This window comes from Trachymyrmex septentrionalis, unplaced genomic scaffold (assembly GCF_001594115.1).
Source record: "Trachymyrmex septentrionalis isolate Tsep2-gDNA-1 unplaced genomic scaffold, Tsep1.0 scaffold86, whole genome shotgun sequence".
In the NCBI taxonomy this organism is placed as follows: Eukaryota; Metazoa; Arthropoda; class Insecta; order Hymenoptera; family Formicidae; genus Trachymyrmex; species Trachymyrmex septentrionalis.
This window is the reverse complement of record NW_017306049.1, coordinates 1799074-1820206: the sequence shown is the minus strand read 5'-3', so window position 1 is coordinate 1820206 and position 21133 is coordinate 1799074. Positions and strand designations below refer to the sequence as shown.

Genomic DNA, 21133 nt, shown 5'->3' with positions numbered 1-21133 from the left:
TCTGACTTAATCTAATATAAACGAAATCTAACAAATATTTAAAAATATATAATTATATAATAAATTATAATTACGTAATTTTTAATATAATTATTTTTTTTAATATATAATTATAAATTATAATTACATATTTTGTATCATATAAATGTTTATTAAATTTTATTTATATTAGATTAAGTCAGATATTATTTGTATTATTACATATTTTATATCATATTATTGAATTTTACACTATACCAGAATGTAAAATTCAATTTCTCTTGTCTCATTCCCCGCCGGACTTGCGATCTAATCTTATTCCGCATTACCAGTAAAACGTACTTCTGCCCATAAGCAGATAGACAACCCGATTTACTGATCTGTAGATATCGGAAGCACCTTGTACACGTTCATGTTAGCATGTAAATTGATATGTGATCAGTTGACATATTTTTGCTTGTACATACTTTTATTAAATTAGTAAAAATGTATACATTTAGAGAGAGTAATAAAAGTTTAAATTTCATTATTTGTGAATACATTTACAAATTAATATTTCAATTGTGGAAAGGTAAAGTCATCTATGAGATACCTTTTTTTAAAAGTTTGTAATTTATTTAATTTGTAATCTTAATTTCTACTTTAATGTCAAATTTATGGGAAATATAATATATTCAAAAATAATATAAGAACTAAAACTATAATAATTTATAATTAGTATAATAAAAATAGGGCTACGAGAAATAGGGCAATCAAGATCTTAATGCTAAGTTATCAAAAAACAAAACAGTCTATTTTAACAAATATTTCGATCCTAATTGGGTTATTTTCAATATTAATCTTGACATAAACAATATAAAAATCAAACACTCATTCGAATAACGATCTTGAAACAAAATTAACATAATCTATGTAACATAAAATCTAAAACATGAATTCTAATAATATAAAAGTTTCATCGTAGTGTATGTACATCTATCATTGTAGATGGTTATTAAAATTTTTCAATGTAAAAACATGAAAACGCCGAAGCAGCATTACTCGATATACAAACATGACAATGTAGATAATAAATGCTTGATGGTCGTCAACGGTTCTTGTACAGTAGTTCTTAAAAAGCGCAGTCACAAAAGCTTGGAATTACAGACAATCGATAAATCACTAAACAACACAATGTTTAGTCTAAAATCATAATTACAGTAGTACGTAAAAATAATGATTTAAAAAAAATAAAAATAAATATAAATGTATGTCGCGAAATACAATAAATTGTCAAGTTATAAAACAAATCTTCAAAGTTATGAAGAAATAGTTATAAAAATAATTTTTTAAAATGTAAATTTAATATATGGATATAAAATTTAAACTAAAAATTATCTATATAAAGTTGTACATAAAAAAATAAAAAGATGTAATAAAATTTCAAAATCAAATATTAGCAAAAACAGTTAAAATTCAACATCGAACGATCGAAATATAAAATAAAATAAAAAGTACCTCATAACTAATTGTGAGCTATTGTATTTGACAGTAACGTTAGAACAAACGGAAAATTGAGATGTTTTGATAACAAGAGCTCTTAGATCTCTCCGAAAGACAAATATATTCTATATAAGTTTTATTATCAAAAGTTAGCAATCGATAATAGCTTTACACTTTGTGTATAAAATTTTTTATCAAAAGTGACAATTTTGTTCATTGAAAAAAAGATTTCCTAATATCTTTCAAACATAAGGACTTTTTTATATGAGATGATATCTTAGAAAATCAAGGGAAAAAATAAAGAAAATTTGTTCTATAAAAGTAGCTATTTTTTGCGACTTTTTTATGAACAAGCCATGAAGCCGATCTTTCTAAAATTTTAGGGTGATTTTTTTTTTCAATAATACAATATAATTTTTTAATATAAAAATAATGAATACAATAATAAGTTATATATTAATCATTATTATGCTTCGGCATAGACGTTAATTGTGCAATGTGGAGTCTAAAATTCTTGCCTGAATCAAAAAATCAAAAATTTTTTGAAATTAGATAATATTTTATCCTAAATGAACTAAAAAAAAAAAAAATAAGAGAAAAGTATCAAATTGTAAGAATTGTGGAACTTTGAAAGAAAACGATTTTAACCATAAAATTTCGATTTTTTTATGCAGAAATAATTATACTAATTTTTTTTAACAAATGTTTTTAGTTTATTTAGAATAGTTGTAACAATTATGTAACTGAAAAACTGTGGACGAAGTTGATTGGTCAAATAGTTTTTGAGTTATCTTGCACGCCAATTTCGAAAAAGTGATTTTGAGAAAAACGCGTTTAAAGTTTTCGATATCGCGCAGATATTGCTATATATCTGCGCGACGCGTACCTGTTTCTCAGACTATATAACTACAACAGTATTTCGAATTTCGGTCTAAAACTTTACGAGTATATTTTTAAAGAATAATACTATTGATTAAAGTAAAAAAAATATGAAAATTTTGACTCTCTAAACCAGGTTCCCCACTTAATCTTTCGTCGGGCGCGGTTTGACTTTTAGCATGATCGAGCGCGGTGTATCAAATTGATCGCATTAACTATTTTGTTAAAACTATACTATAAAACTGAAATATTATATAAAATTGAAACATTAGTTTTCCTCTACAAAACCGCCGTGCTTATGTATCACTCAGATTAACTGCACCTAACGGAAGGTTCATACATATATGCCCCTATCAAATTATTTATTCTATTTTTTCCTGTTTTCTTAAGCGACAGTTTTTAAACTGCGATTAAGCGCGAATGTGGTATAGTAGAAACGCAATATTCGTCTGCTGTATTAGAGATTCAGGGTTCGATCCCCGGCAGAATCAAAAATTTATTATACACTTATTGCGAAAAATATTACCTCGGTCGGGACTTGAATCCGGATCTCGTTTATCCCGTACGAGCGTCCTGAGCCATTAGACCACCGAGGCTGGTATCTCGGCCGGGACTTGGTGGTCTAATGGCTCAGGACGCTCGTATAGGATAAAAGAGATCCGGATTCAAGTCCCGGCCGAGGTAATATTTTTCGCAATAAATTTATTTAAAGTTTTTCAGCACATTAACACCCGTATAATATGATATCGGATTGAAGATTTAGAATTTGCTTGTCAATTTAATTTAACTTGTGATATTATTGCAGTAGTTTAATTGCGTTTGATAAAGTCCGGAAAAATTTCGGCGCGCAATTTTGAATAAAAAATATGGTATATACTACAAAAATATGGTATATACTCGTATGTACATATATAGGATATAGATAACTCACTGTGAATTATGTGGGCATTTTGAAGATCTATAGCTTTGACTGTCATAGGCTTAAATATGCTTATACTTAAGTGTTTGATTTTCATGTCGGTCCTCATAAAAATCTTGTTATTGTATAAAACATAATATCCATATTAAAGAGAAATTCTTTACAGTTCCATATATAAAATCTATCTCTGAAAGTTTTTTACCTATAGCATATAAATGTAATTGTAAACTATCATATTCAATCCCAAATGCATTAAAAAACCTTATAACTATAGTTATATAGTATATAGTATATTATGTTTTTTACTATTGTTCTGTGTGTGGAACTGTTCTATTTTTTGTGGATGACATTATTTTGATGGCTTCACAAGATAGTACGAATATAATACTAGAAATCTTAAACTCATTAGGGTAACTCCGATATATACGCCCCACCTATCAAAAATTTAATTTATGAAATATTATTTACTATGTTTAACATTAAACGAATTATTTCAATAAAAACTTTGTACTGTCTATTATTATGAAAAAAATATTAGAAATTTGAAATATTTATATTTTGTATTAAAAAATAAACTTTTTTAAAGTTTTTGTCTCGCATTTTTGCCGTATATCCCATAAGGAGGGAATATGCTAATAGAAAAGGGAGGAGGGGGTATGTATGGTTTATAAAAAATTTGCATATAAATAAGACGTAAAATGACACAATAACTTATAAAATGCGTTTATAAAGTTTTATTAAGGAATAAGAATGATAAATATGTATTGTATATGAAGTCATAAATAATAATTACAATCTTTCCAGAAATATTACAAGTGTTATGACATGAGATACATATTTCATGTAATGCGTTTATTGTATTTAGTACATTGAATTCAATCTGCACATTTTGTATGCTTTGGGTATAAATCCCACCTGTTAAAAATGCCATATATCCTAAACAGGTCGAATATACGAGTACAAGATAACAAACTAAACAAAGAATACAAGAGCAAAGTATTTGTATTTTGTATACAATATGCTTTACTTATTCCTCTATACACTCATATATCACGAAATAACCACCAAGTATTTTGCACATCCTACAGTAATTATTTTATATAGATTATAATTTATGATGGCGCTATTTAACAGTGACAAATCGATTCAACTCACAATAATTTCATTAATATTAACAGTAAAAAACTGAAATCATAACACAATACTAATATAACATAAAAGCATGTAATAAAATAGTTACGGGAAAATTATTTCCACTCCTTGTATTTTTCCTGACTTCTGCAGCGTAAATGGTAAAATCAGCGCGGCATATTTGCCAGAGAATTACCCTACATGTCAAACTGCAATTTACTATGGAGATCTGCACTGGGGAAAAATTAAGTTTTTTGGACAGTATGATTATAATTAACCATAAGATTATTTTTGACAGATACAAGAAAATTACCTATTCAGGTAGATTTCTTAATTTTCACTCACACCATCCTTTGTATCACAAAGGGGGTGTTATCTTCGGTTTCGTTGATAAAATAATTAAATGTCTCATCCTCGTTTCCACGAAAAGAATTTGATTGATGCTATTAATATTTTTCTAAATAATATATATAATTATTCTCTTCCTTTCATTTTTTTAACAATAGAAAAGATTAAAATACCACACACAGAACAATAATATAAATCATAATATCCATGTTAAAGAGAAATTCTTTACAGTTCCATATATAAAATCTATCGCTGAAAGTTTTTTACCTATAGCATATAAATGTAATTGTGAATTATCATATTCAATCTTAAATACATTAAAAAGCCTTATAACTAGAGGTAAAGATAGACTAGATCGTTTAGCTAATCAAAATGTTGTATATAAAATTTCTTGTGATAACTGTGAAGCTAGTTATGTAGGTCAAAATACAAATCAAAAGAAAACAAGATTAAATAAACATATTTTGAACATTAATAAAAAGACTGGTTCTCCGGTGACCATCGTATTAACTATAACCATAATTTTAATTGGAAAGATGTAAAGATCTTAGACAAGGAATCGTCATACAATAAAAGATTGATCTCCGAAATGGTTCATATTAAAAAACAAAAATGGGAATTGATCAAACAAAACGACACGAAAGCATTACCTAATTCTTATCTACAAATTTTGCAGCTCCCTTCTCCTTCCTAGTCTTTTCTTCCTTTCCTTTTTCCTTTGTTTCTTTTCTATCTCTATGCCCCTTCCATCTCGTCTGCTCTCTTAATAAGATAATATAAAGCAACAGAATATCGCTCACACTTGATAATACAATACAAGCAATTTGACTAAACTGGTTTCAATTTTTATCTCTGATCGCATTTGCTTCTCGCGAATTAAATTGACTCATTGTTTCAATTACTGATTATATCCTGGTTTACCAATCGCAGTTGAGGTATATGTACAATAATTTTATTTATTAACACTTTAATATAGTTGTCTATTAAAATAAGGATTGCATATATTAATAATTTTGAATATAACAATTATTTATTCATTGTTATTTTAATTTTTATAATCTATTTTATTAATTTGATAACAGAATGTGTGCTGGTACATTTTTATTTAATGACTCGTCATGTTCAATATTTTTGTCATTATGGATTATTATGCGACTAATGGAAGAATATAACTGATAATATTACCAGAACGAATAGCATTACATTGTGCGGAAGATATATAGAATAAATACTACCAACTTTTTGCGTAACTATGTAAGTTGTATAATCTTAACCGTTTTATTAATTTTGTCAAATTTGCGTTTAATTTCTTTACACTGAGGATGACCTAATAATAAGGTATGTTCTAAGAATTTAAAATACATAAACAATATTTGTCTCTTGCAGTTTTTCTGTAAAGTTGATAGTATCTGAGTAAAAAATTATTGAAAACTAATTTTCGGCAATTTTTAATAATTAATAACTATTTTGTAACTGTTGTGAATATTCCAAAATGGTAAATAATTTTTCGACTCACAATAAGAGTCAAAGCTTAAAAAGAAAGATTTATATCGATTTGGAAATTACGTGTAGGTATGTGAATGTTGAGCAATGATTCGGAATGGTAAACAAAGTAATAACTATGTCTAAGTAGGTGCCCAATCTTGCAAGAAATGGCGTTGCAATACATTAGATAAGGACAGATGAATGCGTTTGAGTGAGACACAACGATATATAACAAATATAAGAAACAAATAAAAAATATCACTTTTATTGAATTTGAAATATAATATATATATAGGAGAGACCGGGGCTGGTTGTCACAGTTTTTGATTAGTGATTTTTAGAAAAAAAGTGGATGTGAAATTTTGAAATATTATGTACGTTATAATGTACCTACATCCTTTAGATACCAAAAAAAAAATATATTACTTTGACATATATCATTGTACAAATAAATTATTCAATTTTAAGTAAAGCTGTGCAAACGTGACATTTTATTCCATTTTCGTGGTTGATTGTCACACGTTCTGAGGTTGGTTGTTACATGTTTTATATGAATAAAATATGCAAAAAAATAGTTTTTTTTTAACATTAGTTTTATATTTGAACAAATAATAATTATCGTATTTTTGTAAATAATAATTATTTTAGTTTTAAAATTTTAGTTACAGTTATAATACATTTAGTTACTTTTATTCGAAAAATATAATTATGTAATATAAACATAAAATATTCAGTCTTTTTAGAGATTATTATCAAAAATAATATTTAGTTTCTTAAGATAATATTAAAGTTTGTAATTTTTAAATAAAAATAAAATTTTACGTACAAAAAATAATCAACTCAATATATCTATAGGTATATTGGAGTTATTTATATTATTATGTAAATTAAACAAAATGGTATCGTTTCTCAAGCACGCGGGATCCAATCAATGAATCCATATATACTATACTTTTTGATATAAAATATAGGTATTGTATATTTAAAAAAAGAACTATAAAACTTTCAATAATTTACAATACTTAAGTTATGATTCACAGTTTTGACACACATAATATAATGCTTTAGAGATACATGCTCTGTGAGACTATCCTTTACATACAGTACACTGAACCCATTTTTTTATTAGGCATACTATTTAAGTAGGGTTCTGTACAAACTAAACAGAAACATTCTTTCTCTTTCATAATATTTGTTTCAATATTAGTATTCCTTTTGTGGTTTTTAATTTGTTTAGATTTTTTAACTTCTTAGATTTTTAATAGAATCATTTTTTTTCTTGATATCTATTTTATTAAATAATTTCCTTTTTACGTCTAATTCTTTCTTCTTTTTAGCTTCCATGTTCTTTAGTTCAAGTTCTGCTTTTATTGGTGTATCTGTAAGAATAACTGTCTTTCATTTTCTTGCCATGTGTTGAGAATTCTTCCAGCTTTAGGAAAAGGACGAATATCATCTGGAGTTGATTGTTCAAAACCTTGATTTGATGCAGAAGTAGAATACTATAGGCAAATATTATATATATAATAGTAAGCAAATATTATTTTCTGAAGGATTACTTATTTCATATACGTTTGATTTTGCATAGAAACGTGATCCGAAGGATTGCTTATTTTCACCATGTTTACTACATTTCTTGTTACAGCTTGCTGTTCACTATTATTGCTGAAATTATATTACATTAACTTTACACTAATTATATTAATATTACATTATTTATAAATTAATATTTTATACTAACCTCTTTTCCTCAGAAAGTAGCCTATCTGCAATGTAACTTGGAGCAAAATTCAAGTCCATAAAAATTTCCTTATTAAAAGGAAATATGCCAGTGCATTTAAAGCCTGCTTGAATATTTGCTGGTGCCACAGCAAGTGGATAAGCAACAACTTCAGGAATATTATAAATAGACATGTTGCGGTTAGGAAGGTTTAACATCCATGCATTACAAGTAGAGTTAATGTATTTTTTTAATGGTCCATGTACTGTTCTATCCAATTATTGTTTGCAACTTGTGCGAACAATGCGGTGGAAAAGATAGCATTATAATTCTGTTTTGTTTTGCATAATTTATTCCTTCAATACTGAGATGTGAAGTGAATGTCCAACAGCAACAGAAGTTTTTTAATTGTACATTTTGCGTAACTATGAAAGTGTTCTCAAAAATTGTTCAAAATCCTTTTCTTGCATCCAACCTGATGTATTTGTAGTACCACTTGATCCAGGTTGACCTAATCCGATAAAATGATCCTTAAAGTGTACACGAGGAAATATTATACAAACTTCCATAAAAATACCCTTAAGATATTAGTTTTGTTTATAAAACAGTATTTGGTTACAAAATTAATAAAAAAGTAAAACATTTTAAAATGTATGCAAATGAATCTATATACATTCACATAACTTCTGCACATAAACTGCTCAGTACTAAAAATAGTACACGTAATATAAACTATAGATTAATAGTAGAGCTACAATCGATTATCAAATAATTATTTCAATATGAAAACTTCAAAAAAGAGATCGTGAGTAATCAATACCCATAGAGGTCCACATTAGTAAAATACCATGCTATTTAAATTTGCATAACTCAAAATACACAGTCAAATAAAATGTTAAATAGCAAATAACACACTCAAAAATATCTATATTTATGTGATAATACGCTCAAATTTAAGAAAAATGAGGAAGTAGGTGTAATTAAATGCTAAAATATATCTCAGAAACGTTTTGAAATACTTGAAAGTAAAAATGTGTTATAATAAGTGCTGGCTGTTGAGTATTTGTATATTAGCGTCTCATGATGTAACGATGAGCTACTGAATAAATAATTCCATAAGTAATCATTAAGATTCGCTGTATAATAGCGGAGATATTAAGGGAGGTCATAATATATACACTGACTATAATATTACTTTCTCTTTTAATTATTATGAAAAATAAATTACGATTTTTTAACATAAAAAAGGCTCTAATTCCTTATTTCTAAACAATTTATTTCCGGATCTATGTTTATAGAGCTTTTTTTCTTTCTTTTTAAGTCTTATAGTAAGTCAGGTAAGAGCGTGGTCGGCCTTACTCAAAGCTAATAAAAGATATCGCCCTAAATCTATCATGAATCTATAGAGAGCACCTTTGTCCTTGATGCACTATCAAGGAAGATTCAGTTGTCATTGAACTTTCTTAAGAGAATCACATTAAGCGCCATAAGTACCAAATATGCATCACGCTATGAAGCGTGTTCCTCATGTTATGTTTCTCTGCACTCACCCGAAAGGTCCAAAAATGTCACAATTAGCGGCTGCTAAATATATGAAAAAGTTGAAATCATTCGTACAGAAGTGAGTGCAGCGATATAATGTGGCAAAAAATGTCGATGATTTACCGGAACGTGGCTCGATATGCAAAGTGGATAAAAAAAGACGATAAAAAAATAATGAATCTGTTTTCACAGAATCCTGGCTTAACATTGCGTCAAGGACAAGCAAAATTGAAGCAGAAAGGTTTAGATATATCGTATGAAATTATTCGAACCTATCTCAAGGCTAATAACATGAACTCGATCACGCTCTTACTTGACTTATTGTAAAACGCTTCCTAAAATACTGCGGGCGATTTTCTGTACACACTATATATAGTGTTGCACGATATACAATGTTGCATAATAAGAAAGAAGATTTCGTTCATTTGTATATTGTTCTTACAAAAATTATCTCCACATATCATGCTCAAGATACATAATACTTTTGAGATTTTCACAGGTGTTTTCTTCAGAGATGGCAGAGTTTACGGCACACATACTGTATTAGTACGCTCCTCGTCTTGATGAAGTGAACGGCAAGTTCACGAAACCATTTGGCATTAGCAATGAATCACGACATGGCGATAATCCGTAAATCGTCCATATGATACTAATAGAAATCCATTGCTTATTGATTAAACAATCTGTATCATTCTGTATTAGATGAGAACTTAATCAACAAGAGAACGGAGAAATCGAGGCGTGATTCCTTTTCCCCAATAATATTTATTAAACAAGAATGTTCATATTATTTCTATTCATATTATTTCTTATTACATACATATGTACGAGGGGGGAACCATAAGTTCCGGGAATTACGCTGTGGTGGGGAGGGAGAGTGGGGGAACCTATTGTTTGACCACATGTCCGTTAGTGTCACGCCACCTGCGTCAGTGTGCGAAGTTGTGTCGCTGTGAGTGCATCGGTTCGCCTGTGAGATTTTTTTTAGTAAAACAACTTTTTACATTTCGGCGAAAACGTAATGGCAGATTGTCGAGAACAACGCGCGGCTGTGAAATTTTGTGAAGCAATTTTTGACCAAAAACGCCATGACACCAATTGTCCACCCCCCAAACTCACTTGATCTAGCCCCCTGTGACTTCTTTTTGTTCCCCAAATTCAAAAGGAATATGAAAGGAAAGCGTTTTGCCACTGTGGAGGAGGTGAAACAAAAATCGCTGGAAGGCTTAAAGGACATCCCGATGAGTGAATTTAAAAACTGTTTTGAACAATGGAAGAATCGTTTGGAGAAGTGCGTTGTGGTCAATGGCGAATACTTTGAAGATGATTAAAATTTGGTGTTAAAATATTGAGAAATAAAGAAGTTATGACGAAATTCCCGTTTTTTTTTGGGTCCCCCCTCGTACTATATTTGTAATCATTTGGACTGCACGCTGAATTAATTTTTTCGGACTTAAAAATGTAGCTAAACTATTGAAATATCAATATCATTGAAATTTTGATGCTTGAATAAGCATCTGTTAAAGAGGTCTTAATATGCTGAAAATCTGCAAATAAATTTATTTATTGCGAAAGATATTACCTCGACGGAAGTTGAATCCGGATTACTAGCATTCCGTGCGAGCGTCTTAAGTCTTTAGACCATCAAGACCTAAGTAATAATCTTCAAAATAATCAATATATGTGGAAGTAACATCTTTCTTTCAGGCGACGTAATACTTATAAGCAATAAGATTTTTATTGGACCGTATATATGAAAATAATCAGTAGGAAATAGGAAATAAAGGCCCATATAGATAATAATATGTATTAAAATTATGTCTTTTTACATACATTTTATGACTGCTTGATAGGCGCGTCACTTAAATTATGGCGCTTAGCGCGTGCCTACCTGGTAGTCCTCGTGCAACAATCGACAGCAACTGATAGGCGTAGTCTTGGCAATAATCCGCATGAAGATACGTGCTTATTTGACGATCTTTAGAAATTAATATTTCCTAAAGTATTGCGAAAATTATAAAATGGTAAAGGGCTTTTCGACTTAGGTTAGTTCGCTCTACCTGCTCATGAGAAATAATGTGTCGTAGATCGAGGACATTCAGTATATAAAATATATCCATATACACATGTTCATACATTCTTTTCTTTTTTTGTAAATTTCTTTAAGGGGGTATACCCACCTAGACGGTCGAAAAAAAAGCCTATTTTCTGGAATTTTTTTAAGAAAATCTATAGGAGTTATGCAATTAATTTTTTTCCCAAATGATTGTGTACATTTTCGAGAACATTTCAATTTTTTTATTCATGAAAATACAATAGAATGGCTGAATAAATGAGACATCCGCCAAGAGTCGGATGGAAAGTCGGTGGACACGATATCTCGAAAACTAATGAATCGATTGTAATGAAGTTTTTTTGTGCTTATTCTACACATAATTATCTAGTCTTTGACGTACGGATTTTTTTTTAGGTGGCTTCCTTTCTTTTTAATCGGCGAAATAAGATCGTATTTTTACCTAAAAATCGCTTTGTTATATTCAAATTGCCGCCATTTTGTCAAAAAGCCATATTTTCAAAATCGCATACGTCAAAGACTAAATTATAATACCAAGTTTAATATTCTTTTTGAATTTTTTGATTCTGATGATTACAGATGACACAGGCCTGTCTACCGCAGAACCACATTTTTTTGCTGCTCTTGGCGGATGTCTCATTTATTCAGCCATTCTATTGTATTTTCATGAATAAAAAAATTGAAATGTTCTCGAAAATGTACACAATCATTTGGGAAAAAAATTAATTGCATAACTCCTATAGATTTTCTTAAAAAAATTCCAGAAAATAGGCTTTTTTTCGACCGTCTAGGTGGGTATACCCCCTTAAACTTGATTTTTTCTAAGACAAATAGTGCGAAAATTACCTTTTTAATTATTTTCAATGTTTTTATATTAGGGTAATTATGCGGTGTTGAAGACCATCCTCCAATGACCTTGACCTTGACCTTGACATGTGTTGTCGAGGTCATGACCCCGAGTGACCTTGAACAAATTTTAGCCGTCGCTCGTTGTTCGTTAAACAGTTATTAACAAAAAGTTCTTCAATAAAATCTAACTTTTGGACATGATTGCGCTCCGATGAGACAAATTCCCTGCTTTAACAACGCAAAATATTTTTTTATATAATTTTTGTGTCTTTAAAGCCAGAGAATTTGTATTTTTAAAGCAGAGAGTTTGTATTTTTAGAGCAGAGAATTTGTATTTTTAAAAGCATAGAATTTGCGTTTTAAAGGAAAAAATGTGATTTTAAAGCAAAGAATTTGTGTTTATAAAGCAGGAAATATTTTATTATAGGGTGATAACCTTGCTAAGATCAAGGTCATTGGAGGATGGACCCTTATACTGCATAATTACCCATATTACTATTATTATTTCTATTATACTAAAAAGTAATTTTACAAAAAAAAAGAAAGAAAAATATATGAACATTATATGAACATATTTCATATAAAATTATATATATTTGTAAATATTTGTACATGTTTATACATAATTATACATACTTATGCATGAAAAATTTTTTACCGGGAAGCAAGGAAATGGTAATGAAAAAGCGATTTATTCTTAATATTTATAACTTAATATTTATAACTTAATATATAATAAAAGGAGATCTAATGGAAACGAAATTATACACTATTTGTTAATTAAGCTAGAAGATGGTAATAACAAAGCGATCTATTTAACCTTGATCTCCATTTGTTTATAAATTAATATGTAACAAAAGGAGATTGAATGAAAACAAAATTATACTCTATAATTGTTAATTAAGTTAGAAAATGATAACGAAAAAACGATTTATCGATTATTGATATCTATTTGTTTATAACTTAATATTTAATAAAAGGAAATCAAATAACGAAATTATCCGCTGGTATTTGTTAACTAAGATAGGAAATGGTAAAAGCGGTTTATTATCTCTTACATTATATTTAGATAGACGAAAGAGAATTTCTTGAAATAAAGATTCCTCGACTTGAATTGCATAAAATGGCTGCAGATATTTTAAAGCAGAGCAAAGCTGCAATGCATTGTTGTACTTAACCATGTAAAAATATTAGGAAGATTAGATAAATGACGTCTACAATGAGATTTTAAGGCGTAAAGTTTAAGCTTTAAGCCCTAAACTGTTTCTTAAAGCTTAGGGCTGAAATTTTACGCTTTAAAATCTGATTAAAGACGCCGCTTTCTATGTCTTTTATGACTATTTACTGATAGAGATAGATAATTTTGACCCATTTTACAAGCATAAAAATTATCATTAAATTCAATACAATTAAAAATCTAATGATTTTTTACATTTTTTATGTTTTACGTAATATACGTTTGTATACGTGTGTAAACTAAAATGTTTTACTGACGAACGAATTACAAATTTACTTCCGTAACATGGTATTATTCGATCACACAGACACGAAATAGTCTAACTAATAACTAAACAATTTTTATTATTATTATTCTTATTATTATTATTACTCTTATTATTATTATTTTGTAGTTATTAACAATTGACGTTAAGTTAAAAAGGGAAAAAGAAAGTACAGAGACTCCAGCGATCTAGCAGTTACGAGAGCGCTACACGTTTCGCCATGGGACTGTGGGTATCGTTAATATCTATTTAACGTTCAGTGTACGTATCACGCTCGAAATTTTTCAAAGTCAATTTTCTCGACATTAGTTGAGAATCGCGTCTTACTATTTGGCCAAAATAATGTCTGAGTGATACACTTCACGTACAATAAGTTTCAAATTTTAAGTGAAAAACTCTTCTTGTAAGTTAAAAAATAGAAGAAAAAAATACACTTTTGTAGTAACATTCCTTAAAGTTAGAAAAGTGTCGCTTTCGAATCCATTGTAAAGTACTGCACACGTAGCCTCGGCATAAGTTCCTTAATTACAATATGTTTATTAATTTTGATGGAACTTTCCAACCATTTAAGCGTGTTCCATATAGCTTTGACACTGTCGAATGCCCTTTGAAAGTCGACAAAAACCAAGTATAAGTTCATTGATTGTTGTTCATATTGATGTGATGAATACAAGACTTATTGGGCTAAAATCGCATTGTTCTTGCTGCATCCGAGGTTCTAAACTCTAAGGTAGCGAGTCTTCTGTATTATAGATGCTATTTTATTTACAGTGTTTAGTATTCTGCGTCAGTTGCAACATTTATCAAATTGCCCTTTTTGGGGGATTTTAACTATGGGATTTTTTATTATGTTTTCTTTCCAGAGATTATTAAAGGAATTATTATCCCAAGAGTGTTTAAGTAGTGGATACAGCAATTCTACTGTTGCATCAATGTCCATTTTTAGTATTTCTGCCAGAATATCCTGCAGCTTTGTTATTTTTCTTCTTCTAATAACTGTCCTAATTTTTAATTTGTAGAGTACATCACAATTTATAATCGAAGTTTCTCTAGTTCACCTATATCGCTTTCTATGAGGTCTATTGTAGTTTCTTGTATATCTTCGGTCTAGGTGATGTTATTCAGCATTTACTCAAAGTATTCTCTTTTTTCAGCTGATTCTCTTTCTTCAGCTGATTCTCTTTCCTATTTAATAGAAACTCTTCTGTCTCTTCTTTACTCCGTATAGGAATATTCATATTAAAACTCTGAATATTAAATAATTTCTAAAGGTTAAATTGAATTAATAATGGGATTATGCCTATATGAGTCAACACAAAGTATTTGTAACTTAACGTGATTCTCGTTGTTAAACGAGGATTTAGTTATAAATTTTACATCTTACCATTACTTTTTGCGGACATGGTGTGACAATACTATGATATGTTGCGGTATAAATATGACATTAAATTCAATCGACCTTTATATCTAGATTAGAATGTTGGGATAATTTTTTGTATACAATTTTATTGTCGCTGAATACAAATATACATTAATTGTTAATTTAATTTGCTCGCTTATTGATCGTTTTGTTTAATAATTTTTTTATTTTTATTTTTATTATAAAATAAGAAATTAATTCTCTAAAGTTTTAATATTAAAATATTTGAATCTTAAAAAGTAGATTCTTTGTTTTACTTTTCAAAAACACAGGATTTTTTAAAAATATTAATAAAATAACAGAATTTTTCAAAGATATCAATTTTTCTAATTTTATAAGTGATTTAATCAATGTAAAATACTTACGGTATGCATATAACGTTTCTTAAAAAATGATTTATCGATTATTTATAATTTCTTTACTTACTTTTAAAACACATTATCTGTAAAATTCGGGAGCATAATTTCAAAAAAATTATTTTGAAAGATATGAATATTAATATTTTTTATACCGAAACAGTTTTTGTTTTTTTTACAATCTTTTTAATTCTCTTGATACTTTGTAGATAATTTTTAAAAATATAAGAAATTTTATAAGATATCACAACCGTTACTGAGAATTATTTTTTAATTTAATGATACTATATTTAACTATCATATGCAATTCTGCAATATTTAAAATAATAGAATGCTCACATCTCGCAAAGTATATTATTATTTATATTTGTCTTTATTTTTAGATGATACTGTGGAATAAAATTTTTTTATTTATTTATTAATACAGAAGAAATAAAAATAATATTTGTTTCGCATCCAGATGTTTATGAGGCGGCTCGCATCTTAAGACATTATTAATATTAGACAAAGACTAAGTACCCAAGGTGAGGATCGCACGCCGGCCCTGAACACCACATAACTAATAGCACTCGTTAACTTTCACCTGCTTTGAGATTAGAGCCAGAGAACTAAGCCGAAAATCGGTTAAAATGTACAGATTTTATCGAGGCTAGTAAATATATATTATATCTAAGAAAAATTAATTTAAGCAAATATCTCAAAGAAGACTATTATTTTTATTTATGGTAGTTTTTATTTGTAGTAGTATATACTATGATACTAAATTATTATCGCATGTACACGTGTGCATAATTTTCAGACATATTTTTCTCTTACGTTGAAGAAGGCTCTTAGTAATAGTAGTAATGGTAGTGGCAATGGCAGTGGCAATGGCAGTAGCAATAGTAGTAGCAATAGCAGCAGCAGCAGTAGTAGTAAGTTGAGCGGATGGGACTAGAAACAATGACCGTTCACTTGATCTAGATCTAAAATGTTCCTTTGTCATTTCCCGCTTTTTTCCGAACGTTAAGTGTCCAATTCATCTCGTACCGCGTACTAACCTTATAAGATTGCTCACCCTCTTTCCTTTATATATTTGACCTAATGAATATATGGCTCTCAAAATCTGGGATCAAATCTGTATTTTTCACAGTCTATCAGAGGACACAGCGGCACAGACTGTCTTTGCTTTCCTCTCCATACAATCGGTAGTTCTGCTTGGTGAGCTTAAAATAAGGTGTATTTTGATATTCATGTATCCAGCGAAAAGGCCTATATCCAGTTGTCTTGTCTCATTGCTTCTTTTGCTTTGACTAATTTGAGATGTTTTTTAGTTGCTTTGACTATCAGCCCTTCGCAGCCTTCGAAGAGTTTACGTGCTTCTACTTCAACTATTTTTTAATATATCTTTTGCCCACAGTAAACGGAACGTTCGACGATCTGTTTATCCGGATTTACTTCAGTTTAGCCAGAACGTTTATCTTCTTATTTTCAGGTGATAATCCCTGATATCCAGGAATCCATACCAAGATAACTTTATTCATTTTGCCCAGTTTTTCTGGAGCTTACATACAATCCCAAACTACAGATGATTCTGTAAAAGTTGTAGAAAGTGCTTCAATAGCTGCTCTGCTGTTTGAGTAGATATAGGTACTATATCTACTTCTTTTATTTAGTAGGAATTTTATACATTTTAGGATAGCCAGTATCTCAGTTTGAAAAACTGTGGCTTCACTCATCAATATGCTTTCTTCATAGTTGGTTTTAGACCTATATATGCCCGCTCCAAAACGACTATTTGCTTCTGATTCATCTGTGTGTTCACACACACAGATTGGTTAGGAAATCAAAATCTTGTCCGATATCTGAACTTTAACAGTCTTCTTAGCTGTTATTTTTTAGGAATCTTATCTTGCTTTAACGTGAAAGAGTATCTTCCAAAAAAGTCAATCTAATATGACCAAACTTAGTTTCCTTCTTTTACCCTGACACTTTAGTCCAAATGCTGTTTGTATAGCTATGCTGATAATTATCTGATTCAATGGTGGAGGACCGAGTGTCACTTTCAGTTGGTAGTGGGTTTCTTGGTCCTCGTCGTAGTTATAAAGTATTCTCTCTTTTAAGTAAATTCCTTGTTAACTCCTCCACTCTAGGTCATTAGATCACTGCAGTATATGTTAATCTTGATATTAGAACCATTTTGTATATCCAAGCCATACGGCAGCAGATTTATACCACAGTTTTTGTTCGTGGCCTTTCTACAGGCCCACATAGAGGTGTAGAAATTGTTCCTTTTCTTGAGATGTAAACTCTAGTTCAGCTTCGTAACCAAGCGAACGTCTAGATTACTGAGCTGGAATATCTTATCTCTTTGCCCCAAAGCTTTAAAGGCTGAATTGGTTCAGTCAATACTTAAAACATGCCTTTACGAGCCAGACGCTATAATAATATGAAATTATTCGAAATCAATAATAATTTAAATGCTTCAATCCGAGTTTCAAATTCTTTTTAATGTAATATAAAATATAATAAACAGGAACTACATCAAAAACATAAGGAGCATATAGGCCAAACCGCAGTATGTTATTGCAAATATCTTTTATCGTTCAAATTACAAGAAAACATTTCCACTATTATGCAGTCATTTTCAGTACAATAAAATGCTAAATTGACATTATAGTTGAATTAGCCGTCCTCTACAATTACGCTTAAATTTTTCTAACAAATTGTATCAAAAATTATTCAATAAATCTTGTGTGTATTAGTTTACTGATATGACTTCCATATTAATAATTGCTCCGTTACAATATCAAGGTTTTAATTACAACAGAAGTCACAAATTCTGCACAGAAACCAAAACAGATCCATATACTAGTTAATTTTTTATTTTTTTAAATAAATTCTGTTCTAATGAGGAAATTGTGAAGTTATTAGGATAAAATTAAATATTCCGTTACTATGTAAAAAGAACTACTTTCAATACCTATCCAAAACTATGACCGCAAAGGTCCACAATTAATACTACTTATATGCATTATCAATTGTTCATGTTCTATTAAACTGTCACATAATAAAATTGTCTCGGAGGACACGACAATCCGTTAGGCTTGTAGGAGTTAAGTCTAGAAATGAATAGGAAAAGGATTAGGAATGGGGACAGAGATTAAAGAAGAAGTAAATAGATCTTAGGTAGTTTGTCTGTATTACTTTGTTTATTAAGGTTTTGCTTCTGTTTTTTTTTTTTTTTATGTAAATCATTTTAGAGATCATCCTCTTGTAAAAAGAAAGTTTATTATTCAAAATGCCAGCATCATTTTATTTAAAATTATGATTAATCTCTACACGATGCCAGGAAATCACAGAAAGTTTATCCGTAGGCTTATTAATATTATATTAGAAGAACATTTTTTATTCTTGTAATTAATTGCTTTTCCGTTTGTCCAATGTAAGTGGGCTTCACAGTCCTGGCAGCTAATCTTGTATACATCACTTATTCATTGTATTTAAGGAATCTTTTCCTGTTTTTATAAAAGAATTAAGCGAATTTATTGGTTTAGGTGCCAAGTGAAAACCACAATTATCTATCATATTTTTTAACTTATCGGATATATTTTTAACATATAAAATTGTGAAATGGCATTACTGATTGCGATTCCCCCTGACAGTCAGTAAATAATCATAAAAAGTGATAAAAGGTACATAAAGTGCTTTTATTTTATGCGCATGCATAGCTTATTTTCATTTACACGTGTTTTTTATTACTTTTTATGATTATTTACTAACTGTTAGGGAAGAAGCATAATTTCGTTTTTTATAAATGTTTTAAAGCAATTTTATCATTTTGTTTTATCCAAATTGTCTTTATTTATAAATGGCACGTGGGAATAAAAATTAACGTGTCATTTCTCGCTTCTAACGTCATGATTCAATATGGACTATTCAGGAGGCTTTAACAACTTCCGATCCCCTCGCTCGCTCTCAAGTCCCAAAAGTAATACAAAAAACAGTACACATTGGAAACTCGCCCAGACGCCCGAAAAAAGAGTACATGTTCAGGAAAAAGAATATGAATGGTCACCCTAACTCTGAGTGACCTCCAACAGGTTTTAGATGACGATCGCTGTTTGTTAAAAAGTTATTAACAGTTAAAGTTAGTAATTATTTTCTTGCTTTACATAAAAAGTTAGATAAATCTAGACAGGGAGAGAGGTATGGGATAGACGATTAAGGGAATACGACTTTTCACGCGAAGCGACTTCCACCTCCACCTCCTCTCTTGCTAAGGGGCACACGACTTTCACGCGAAGCGAGTTCCATCTTACAATCAGATAAGGGTTGGGTTAAGTTAGGATTAAATCGGGGTAAGAGTGCAGGAAGGGAGGCGAAGCCTCTCCCTCGCTCACACGTATTCTTTCTACACGAAACTATTTGGAATAGAACAATTGTTGATCTGATTTCGCTTCAGAAGCAAAGAGGGGAAGAAGTTTCGACCCTCCCCATGAGAACTCCCACTCCGATTTAATCCTAACATAACCCAACCCTTATTTAATTGGTACAGGCAGATCTTTTATTTTATTTGTTACACTTTTTTTTTAATAACTGTTTAAAGAACAGTGACCTAAAACCTTTTGAAAGTTACTTGAGGTCATGACCTTGACAGCATATGTGAAAGTTAAGATCATTGACGGTTGTTTCTCTTTTGTATAGTTTTTACCAAAATTTTCTATCAAAATTACAACTTAAAAATTATAACTCTAAATATCTCGGAAATTATAAGAAACGCCACTTGTTAAGGCAAAGTTGCTCAGAATTATGACCTTGACAACATATCAAGGTCATTAGAACTCCGGAACTAAATATTATAATTACCATAAATATTGAAATATTCTATTGCGATTAAATAAATGTAATCATAAATATTTTTATCATAAACAGCGTTTTTAATTATTTATAAACATATTCTATCTTTTGATGCAACGATTAATTGCTCATTTTGAAAAAAAATTTATTTTTATAAATCTTTTTTTCCGTTTGTTTATAGTTCTGCCTATGGCAACTCACAAAGTTCGTATGCAACAATGAGCTCTCCACGTCATCAACAACATAGCGGCCAACAATTATTGATGTTGCAACAACAGCAGCAACAGGTTCAAATGCAACATATGCAGTATATGCATTCTCAGCAGCAACAACAGCAGCAGCAGCAATTGCAGCAACAGCAACAAATGCAATATAGAAGTCCTGCCGGAGGCAGTCCGACTACTATGCAAGCAAACAATATCCCGGAGACGAATAATAATATTACGACCAGCGAAGATAGTGATGATAGTACTCCACATTCCGGAATGGTGAGTTAAATCCTAGTTTGCACAGAATATTTATGATAAATATTTATTACTATCTTTATTTTTTGAAATGTTATATAAATATTTTACGTAAATTTATGATAAATAAATAAATATTTATAG

At 29.6% G+C, this 21133-nt stretch overlaps 1 protein-coding gene across 1 annotated transcript in view; it reads left to right on the top strand.

The window, feature by feature from the left end:
- Positions 1-21133, top strand: part of LOC108755213 (TOX high mobility group box family member 3-like) — a 242846-nt gene that overhangs the window by 146065 nt on the left and 75648 nt on the right. Inside the window, exon 5 of the mRNA XM_018498101.1 lies at positions 20707-21013. Within this exon, the coding sequence (XP_018353603.1) occupies positions 20707-21013 (307 nt within the window). The remainder of the gene's footprint in view (positions 1-20706; positions 21014-21133) is intronic.